Source organism: Hirundo rustica, chromosome 14, assembly GCF_015227805.2.
Source record: "Hirundo rustica isolate bHirRus1 chromosome 14, bHirRus1.pri.v3, whole genome shotgun sequence".
NCBI classification, from domain to species: domain Eukaryota; kingdom Metazoa; phylum Chordata; class Aves; order Passeriformes; family Hirundinidae; genus Hirundo; species Hirundo rustica.
The window spans coordinates 9335211-9344335 of record NC_053463.1 but is presented as its reverse complement, the minus strand read 5'-3'; the positions used below and the strand labels follow the sequence as shown (position 1 = coordinate 9344335).

The window sequence follows — 9125 nt, the reverse complement described above, 5'->3', positions numbered from 1 at the left end:
TGAAAAAAAAAAAATCACAAAACATAACTTATAAAACAATATATATACTGCATCCTTATCCACAACAGCATAATTGAAACATCCAGCGTAACGTTTACCACAGGTGTGAAATACACTGGGAAAGAAGTACCGTGTGCATTTTATGTCTCTTTGTCATCTACAGGTAATAAGTATCGACAAAAATAAGCAACAAATATGCCTGCCATTAAACTTCGTATGCCTTTTGTATGCGTATTAATAAAAATCATATTTATAATTTCCATGTTTTGTTTGTTGTTTTATTTTTCCAACAAGCACTTGTAAAAGTATCTATATTTACATAATAACACCTTAAGATAATAACACCTTAAGAATTTTTTTGGTTCCTTGTTTTTCCTTCACATTTAGAAAAACAAGGAACGCTTTCAGCTTTGCTAAGAACCTTTCCAGACGCCGAGGCTCGCTGTTTCTCTAGCAGAGATGCAGTATCTGAAATCACTTCATTACAAACCATTTTTAGTCTTTTTTTCGAGACTTTATAAAACAGAGGTTGGTTTTCGGTTTTACTTTTCAAAGAGAAAAACACCCCCTGCATTTAAATAAAGATGAATGATAATTTCATTATCAGGATAAGACTTTAGACGGGGAAAAAGATGAACAGGTTTGTTGGTTTTTTTTTGCATTGCTGAAGGGTTTCTGTGCTCTCTCACAGCCGGGGATACTGCAGTCTTTTGGAAAGGATGAAGAGGTAGGAACCTTGAGCTGCTTAGTATCAGGAATGACTGGATTAGAACTTCCAACTAAAGAAAAAACATCAAGAATCATGCATTTTAAAAACAGTTTATTCAACGGCCAAGGACAATGATCCTGCACAATGCAACGGTAGATATAAATATAACCTTATATAAGTGGTTGACCCTTGTCATTATTATTTTAATAGTTTCATACCTAATATTTCAACCTTTTTTTTTTTTTTTCCCCTGCAGATTCTACTCTGCGGTTTGTTTTTTTCCCCCTCCCCTCTTCCCCCAACTTTTTCTTTTTTTTCTTTCTTTCTTTTTTTTTTTCTTTTCTTTTTTTTTTCTTTTTTTTTTTTTTTTTTTTTTTTTTTTTTTTTTTCTTCCGAGCGTGATTCTGTTTCTCAGTGGTAAACATTAACCAAACTCTTCCCGTGCGACAAGCGGCCAAGAACCGTCCCACCAGCTCTTACCACCGAGGCGTCCCGTCCTGCCCTCCCCGTGGGGCAGCGGCCGCCTTACCGACTCCTGTGCAAGTTCAAGTAAACACATACAACCCGCATAATCCAGAGAAAAAAAAATTGCAACTCATCCATGTACCAGATTTCGGTGTCTCTTGCAAAAGTTTTCTGGTCCGTTTACGGTTTTAGATGGGGTTATTATATTTTTTTTTAATTTTTAAAAAATATTTTTAAAGCGCTGTTTTGTCGATTGCATCATTGTTTTGCCTCTTTTTAATTTTTTTCTAGACAGTCGAAGTCCGAGGAGTTTTTGGGGCTTTTTTTTTTTTTTTTTTTTGGGGGGGTGGGGGGAAGGAGGGAGGGAGTGCTTTATTTTATTTTTTTTTCCCCTCTCTCACTTGCTTGGGTTTTGCTTTTAATCATCATCGGGTTTAATTATATTTTATTTTTATTTTTTTTTTCTTTTCCGTTAAACGTCGCTTTGCTTCTGCTTTGCTTTGTCGGCGGTGCTTTGTCGGAGGTGGTTTGTGTCAAGTCCGTCAACTGTTGTACTGACAGGCGTTTAAACTGGAGCCGGGGCTTTGCAAACTGCTGTAGCCGAAACTGGAGTGCTGCTTTGATTTCAGTCTGAGGCTGGCTAAGCTGGAGTTGCAAGTGTCCCGGTAGACGCTGTAGGGCGAGCCCGGCGGCCCGTAGGGACAGGCCGGCGAGGACATGGCCGAGTTGAGCGAGGAGCCGCTGATGTTGTTGATGTTGTTGAGGCCGGAGTTGGCCATGCCCGGCACGGCCGAGTGGCCCATACTGGAGGGCATGTTCATGGAGGGGATGCTGCTGGGCGCCGAGAACATGGACTGCGACGAGAGGGGGCTCATGGAGTTGAAGAAGGTGAAGCTCTTGGTGGAGAGCGGCGCCGGGGTGAGGCTCTTGGTGGCCCAGTTGTTGTAAGGGTAGCCGGCGTACATGTCGTCGTAGGGCTGCATCAGCCCGCTGAACTGCGGCACGTAGCCGTTCTTGCACAGGTCCATCTGCTGGTTCCGCTCCCGCTTTCTCCACTTGGCTCGGCGGTTCTTGAACCAAACCTGCGTGGGGAGGGGGAGCGACACGTCTCGGTGAGCGCGGGTCAGCAGCGTTCGCCCACCCCACCGACGGTGCTCGGATGCGCGCAGGGGAGCGCAGGTATCCGCAGCCCGGCCCGGCCCTGCCAGCCTCTCCGGGACCCCAGAGCGGCTCCGCGGCCCCGCACCGCCCGGCCCCGCCGCCCTCCGCACCCGCGGGACGGGGTCCCGCTCCGCAGGGTGCCTGCGAGCACGTCGGGCTCTGCGCGCATCCCTCTCTGTTCCGGGGGATGAGCCAGCCGGGATGCGCGGCCGGGTCTCTGCCGAGGGTCCCTGCGCGGGTATCCGCGTCCCCCCGGCCCCCCGGTCCCCCCGCCGCCCCTTTCCCGGAGCCAGGCGGGGAGCGAAGAGACGGCTCGCTCGGATTAGGGCCCGCTCGCCCCGGCTCTGCCGCGTTTCCGAACGCTAATGCTGTGTAATAAAAGTGCCCTGTTACAGATCATTAAAAAAAAAAAAAAGGGATTGGATTAGTATGCTTAGGTTAAAAAAAAAAAAAAAAAAAAAAAAAATCAATCCCCGCATCGCCCTCGGATCGGATAGATGCAGCCTCTGCCTTTATATCTAATGAGAATTTACAGCCCTGACTAGGAAACAGAGAAGAGGGGCTGGTCCTGATGTTTGATGTAAAAGCTGGTTCCAGTCTCACTCGTATTATTTTTATCTATCTATCTATCTATCTATCTATCTATCTATCTATCTATCTATCATCTATCTATCTATCTATCTATCTATCTATCTATCTATCTATCTGTCTCCCTCGGAAAGCATTTGAGTCCCCTGTGATGGAAGCCGAGCAGTTTAAAAATATCTTTAGAAACTGGTTAAAAATCTGCATCCTTCTGCCTGCCGCCTGCGCCCAGCCCGCGGGCCTGCCTTGCAGCATCCTCCGCACCGCACCCCGGCTTTCTCCTGCCGAGCCGGGGCCCACGGGCTCCCTGCGGACACCGCGCAGGCTGCGCTCCCTGCGGAGCCGGGGCGGGGGCAGGGAGCGGCTCTCGGGGCCTCTCCTCCCTGCGCACAAATGGCACAACTATTATTAAATACCGGGCTCAAGGATGGAAACTCCGTGGGGGAACGGATGGCGGAGTCTATTTTAAAAAATAACAATAATAAAAAGAATCCTGTATAAAGAGGAAACGAAAGCCAACATGTTCAAAACCTGTAATATACTCCTCGGAAGGTGCTTCCAGACAGGAATTTCCTGAAAATGAGGGTAATAGTTTTAATTATGGCTCCTAGACATTTTAAAGGAAGGCCCTCATAGCAAATTAAGGTTAGATTTGCAATCTGCCATCTCAAAACATCAAACCCAAACATCTCCACACAGAAGGAGAACGAAATTATGTTAATTGCAACTCATATTTGAGTTATATTTGCTCCCTGAAATAATCAACCAGTATTAATGCTCAGGCTTTGTTTTGTTTTAAACTCAATTAAGACAATGCTTTCAGACGCATTTGTTTCAGATGGGTGTTTACCCTTTAAATGTTAAAAGCAGAATCTCTGTAATCCGATTTGGTCACTCAAGGTTTAATTGCCAAGTTACAAACAAAATAAAAAAAAAAAAAAAAAAAAAAAAGAAAAAGAAAAAAGAAAAAAAAGAAAAAAAAAAAGAAAAAAAGAAAAAAAGAAGGAAAAAAAAAAAAGTTGATTTTTCCATGCGGCGGGGCTTCGCTCCGCAGTTCCCGTTTCCTCCCGTGCTTACCCCCAGGTCCCGGGGTGTGCGACTACTGTCGAAACCGCGCGGGAAATGTCTCGGGTGGAAAAAAAGCCCTTGGGAGGTGGGAGGTGGGCAAACCGAGACACAGCGACAGATCGATAGAGTCCGAACCGCTTCGGCCAGGATCTTTCCCATCTAAATCTCTCTAACGAACTGCCTAAGCACACACACACATATATATCTTTGTCGCCGTCTGCACCAACATCACCGAACCTCGAGTCTAAGAGGGGCATATATATATATATACACACGCACACTATATGTGTATATCCACACACCATATATATATATATATGGTGGCATAGGCTCCGAAGCGTGTAAAAATCGAGCGCCGTGGCGGTACAAGTTCGTGTCTTCAGCGCGTATTGACTTTGCGACCGCTCCCCAGCCCCTGCCCTTCGCTTTCGGCCTCCACAAAGAGCCCGCGGCCTTGGGAGATGCGCGGCCGGGAGGGGCCGGCCCCGAGGCCCGCACCCTGCGGGCTGGGACTCGCCATCCCGCTGCCGCAGCAGCGAGGGGCAGTAGTTTGTTAGGAGATGGCCGTGGCCATTACTGGGAATAACCAGAGCAGCGGAAAGTTGCTCGGGTGGGAGCTCTCTCCATCCCCGCGCCGCGTTTCGTCCAGTCCAGAGAGTTCTTCCCCCCACAGTCAGACCCTTCCCCACCCCGGCCTTTCCCTGCTCCCTGCACTGCCCGCAGCCCGTTTTCCGAACCGGTCCCCAGTGCGAGGCCGACGGGTGCGACCCTCTCCGGGCGGCATCTCTCCGTGGCCGAGAGCTGCATTTCTCCTCTCCAGCCTGGATCCCAATTTTGGTCATTAAACCCGGCCCAGAGCAAACCGCCGCAGCGCTCCCAGAAGGGGCGGCTTACCCCAGCCCCGCACGGCCCGGCGGCCCCAGGGCAGACCTCGCTCCCGGCGGGGCTGCAGCCCCTCTTACCCGGACTCGGGGCTCGGTCAGGTTGGTCCAGACGGCGATCTCCTCCCGCATGCTCATGTCGGGGTAGCGGTTCCGCTGGAAGGTGGCCTCCAGCTCCTGCAGCTGCTGGCTGGTGAAGTGGGTCCGCTGCCGCCGCTGCTTCTTCTTCTTCGCCGGGTCGTCGGCGGCCCCGTCCTCGTTTTTCTGCTCTCCGCTACGCTCTTTTTCTGCCAGGGGGTCGGGGACGGTTGGTTTATTGTTTTTCCTATTTGTCTTTTTGGGGTGTTTTTTGCTTTAGGTTTTCTTTTCTCCCAATCCAGGCGCACAAAGGCAGACACCCCCGCCCCGCACCCAGGGCTGCCCACCCCACCTGAGGCACGTGTGGGACACCCACTCGTGTCCCGCTGGGCCCTGAACCCAGCGGGCGCCCCGCAGCCCAAGCCGGCCCTTCCCGGAGCCCTGCCGGGCCCAGGGCACCCAGGGACGCAGCAGGAGGGAGCCCGGAGCGGCTCGCAGGCGGGTGCTGCATTGGTGGGGAGCGGGATCCCCGGAACACCGGCCGCTCCGCCTTTCTACGGCTCCTTCTCGCTCCCTCCAAACCGAGGCGTGATCTTTGCTCCATTGTCTTTGTTGCGCTCGGCCGCGACAGGAAACTTTGGAAGGGCAGGGGTGGAAAACCCGGGAGCGATTAATTGCAAAAGGCCCCTCTCTGCTCCCCCATTTCATACTCTTTTCATAATCATTTTATTCTTCATCTTTTAGGATTTCGGTGTTTACATTACCACAGGGCTGAGCGAAGCCCTCCGCAAAAATCATATTGGAAGAAGGAAAGGAAAAAAAAAACCAACCACCCATGAGGGTTTTTTCAGACGGGATTTGCGCGGGCTGGGAGCAGGAATTCAACACCGGCCCTGCGAACCTCCTCTCCCATTTCCTAACGGGGTCTCTGCCTCTCCCGGTCCGCTTTCGGCCCAGTTAGTCGCGGCTGAAGCGCTCGGGGTGGGACTGAAGGCCCTGAACCGAAGCGCTCCCGGGCCCCGGCGGCTCAGGGAAGGTGCGGCCGGACCCTGCAGGGCCGGGGGCAGCCGCCACCCCCGGCCTCGGTCCTGCTGATGCAGAAGAGAAAAACTCCGGCGAGTTCCTCCTTCAGAGTTTTGTTTTTCTCCTCTTTTTAAACAATGGTTTTGCATTTTCTTAACCCCCTCCCAGAGGGTTTTCTCCCGCCGCCCGCGAGCCCGGGGGCATTTCTACAGCCCCGACCTCTGCGAGGTAAGCGGGAGTCTAAAAATAATCGCGCGCTGAATCCAGAGCCCGGAAGGACTCGTCCTTGCAAAGTCACCCTTGAATCGCACCTTGCTGGGAACCCTCCCTAGGACAAGGAGTTCGGGGGCGAGCGAACCTCAGCTGCTCAGTGGAGCCCAAAAGAGGCCGATGGTTGTGCGGGATTTGCAGCGCAGCCAAGGCCCCTCAGCACAGAGCCATGGCCCCAGGGCCCCGGTCCCCACACCGCATGGCCCGGCGGCGGGGCGAAACAGAAACAAAAATAACCCCCGCCAAAACAAATCCTCCCGCTCTCGGCTGCGAATAGCTGGGACAAACCGGGCCGAGAGGGAGCGGGGGGCGGTCGGGAGGAGGCAGTGGTCCCGATGGGCTCCGGCCGCGGCCCCATGCCCAACGCTGACTTTAACTCTCCTGCCTTCCCTAAAAATCCGGCCTCAGCGCAGGGCTGTGATACAATTCCAAATCGTAAGGCAAGGCGTCTTTAATCGGCTTTTGCAATTATTTTTTTTCCCATTTAAAAAAATAATAAAATCTTAAGGCATTTTGCAAGTTCTCGGAGAAGAAAAGCAGGCAGCTCCTCAACCCTCCGGCAGCACCGAGGGGTCACACACAGGGGTAGGGCAAAATGGAGCAAATCTCCCTCTCTAATCTCCAATAATCCCCTCTAATCTCAGTGTCCCTTCCAGACGCCGGTCTCTAACTTTGTTTGCGAATCAGGCCGGGAGGCACAATCCAAACCCTCTTTATCACCGACTGCCACTTCGGGACCGACTCTCACCACAGCCACTCTCTAGGTTAAAACTCCGAAGAGCAACAACAGCTATTAGAAAACTAAAATTATTGAAAACATAAACTCCCCGTGAAACAGCCTGGCTGGAGAAGGAATATCACGCTCCTTCTTGAAGCTTTTGCTCCTCTCTTCTACCTTTCCCTTGTCATTCTAGAAATGTTGTTGTTTTAATTAAATGCAATCTGAGAGAGCACAGAGTTCCCCGTAGCCCTCGCACACGGCGGTCAGGCCGTGGGGAGCCTTCCCTTTTCCTGCGGGAAAGCGCTCAGCCCCCACGCAAAACCTCTCCGCGGCCGCGCACATCCCCTCCGCAGCGGCCCGCGCTGCCTGCCTTGCCCCCACGCCGTCTCTCCGGCTCTGCCTGCCCTTTCTTTCTTTCTTTCTTTCTTTCTTTCTCTTTTTTTTTTTTTTCGCTGACAGAGAGATCTTTTTCCATCTCTGCACCACCCGAGCTGGAAAATAAACCCGGGCAAAAGCTGACATTATTTCAGAAACATCCGGCAAAACCGCACTCCCCGCAGAGCCCCCCCCGCCTTCCTCCCGACCCCATCAATTAATAACTGGAGTTTTTTTAAAAAAAATTTAAAAATAATAATAAAAATAATGAAAAGAGGGCAGCTGCTGGGATGGGGCCGTGGAGCCATGGGGCTGTCAGTGCCGGGCACGGTGGGGGAGGCAGGTCCAGGAGGGCCCCTGTCCCCCGCTCCGATCTCGGGGCTCGCTTGGGATGGAGCCGCGATCAGCGGCAGTTCTTGCTCACCCCTGTGCCCCCTTGGCCCCGCTTGCGCGGGGGGTGCAGGCACAGCACCCCGCGGAGGGAAGGCGCGGTGGGGAGGGGGAAGCAGCGCGGGGGGAGCGGGCCGGGGCCGCGGGGGGCGCGGGGAGGGGGAGGGTTACCTGGCACCTCCGTGTCGGAGGATTCACTGGCTGAGTTGTCGATCGGGTCTCTGGGTTCCGAGGATCTTTGCAAATGGAAGCTGGAAGCCATGTCATGGGAGGGTTGGGGTCTCAAGCTCTCAGGCAGTCTCTCCAAATTCATTCCACCTTTAAAGGAATCCATGGCAGGGGCGCCGGGCTGCCTGGGGGAGTTTGCAGGTGTTTATTCCACACAGAAAGGAACAAGGAGCCTTTTTTTTTTTTTTTTTTGCCTTTTTTTTTTGCTTTTTTTTTTTTTTAAGGAGAAAAAAAAATCAACAAAAACCAAAAGCAAATCCACTTATTACTAACAGTATTATTTTAAGGGTGTCGGAAGCAATCTGGGCAGTGCCTGGAAGGCGGTTGTCTCTGCTGGGGAGAGGCACGGCTCTCCGGCCGCATAGGCAGGGAAGTGGTAAAGATCCCTTATAGAGAAACGCGAGTTGCGAGTTGGACAGTTTAAAGCTAAAGAGATTAAAGTGACCTGCCCTAGAACAAATGCCTGTAGTTAAACGGGGCTCCTCCCCCTGAAGGTTAAAACCTCCCCGTCTCGCTCATGCATCACTCCATCTAGCGCTGGCCCGGCCCGGCCGCGCGGGACCTGCCTCCGCTCTCCCCGCCGTCCGCGCCCCTTGCGCGCCCGCGGCCAGAGCCGCGGCCCCCCGCCGCCCCTGCCCGGCCCCCGCCGCCCGGCCGCGGCTCCTTCGGGGGTGCCTTCCCTCCTCCTTCTCTTCACCCGCCTCCTCCCCCGAACTCGGTGATGTATTCAAAATATTTCACAAACGAATGGAAAGGTGAACAATCCTCCGGGGACCCCCGCCTGCCCCCAGCACCCCGTCAGTTCGCCCCCCTCCGTAATCCCCTGCCGGCCGGCAGCGCGCAGGTTGCGCCCCCGCGCAGCACGGCATCCCCACGGGAATCCCCAAACCCTTCCGGGCTGGGCCTCACGACCCGCGGAACCTCCGCACCCAGCGATGGATGCGCACCCGCGCACTCCTCAGCGTCTCTGCGCGGGACTGAGTGACCCCAGCACGTTTCAGTCCCGCGGGGAATATGTTCCTGGAGGGGCGCTCGGGCTGTGGACTCTGTCTGAATCGGTTTTAACTTTTTTAAACATTATTTTCCAGGCGGGGCGGGGGGAGGGTTATAACAACGCTGCCCGGGCCCTGCCTGGCTGCCGGGGGAGCGCAGCCCAGGGAGCAGCGGCAGT

The 9125-nt window shown here is 53.1% G+C and overlaps 1 protein-coding gene across 1 annotated transcript; it reads right to left on the bottom strand.

Annotated features, from left to right (window-relative positions):
- Positions 1-1671: 1671 nt before the first annotated feature.
- PITX1 (paired like homeodomain 1) lies at positions 1672-8330 on the bottom strand. The gene is made up of 3 exons (XM_058422497.1): positions 7898-8330; positions 4951-5156; positions 1672-2256 (listed from the first exon to the last, which is right to left on the bottom strand). The coding sequence occupies exons 1-3, from the start codon at positions 8058-8060 to the stop codon at positions 1717-1719; spliced, it is 909 nt and encodes a 302-aa protein (XP_058278480.1). The 5' UTR covers positions 8061-8330; the 3' UTR covers positions 1672-1716.
- Positions 8331-9125: the final 795 nt, after the last annotated feature.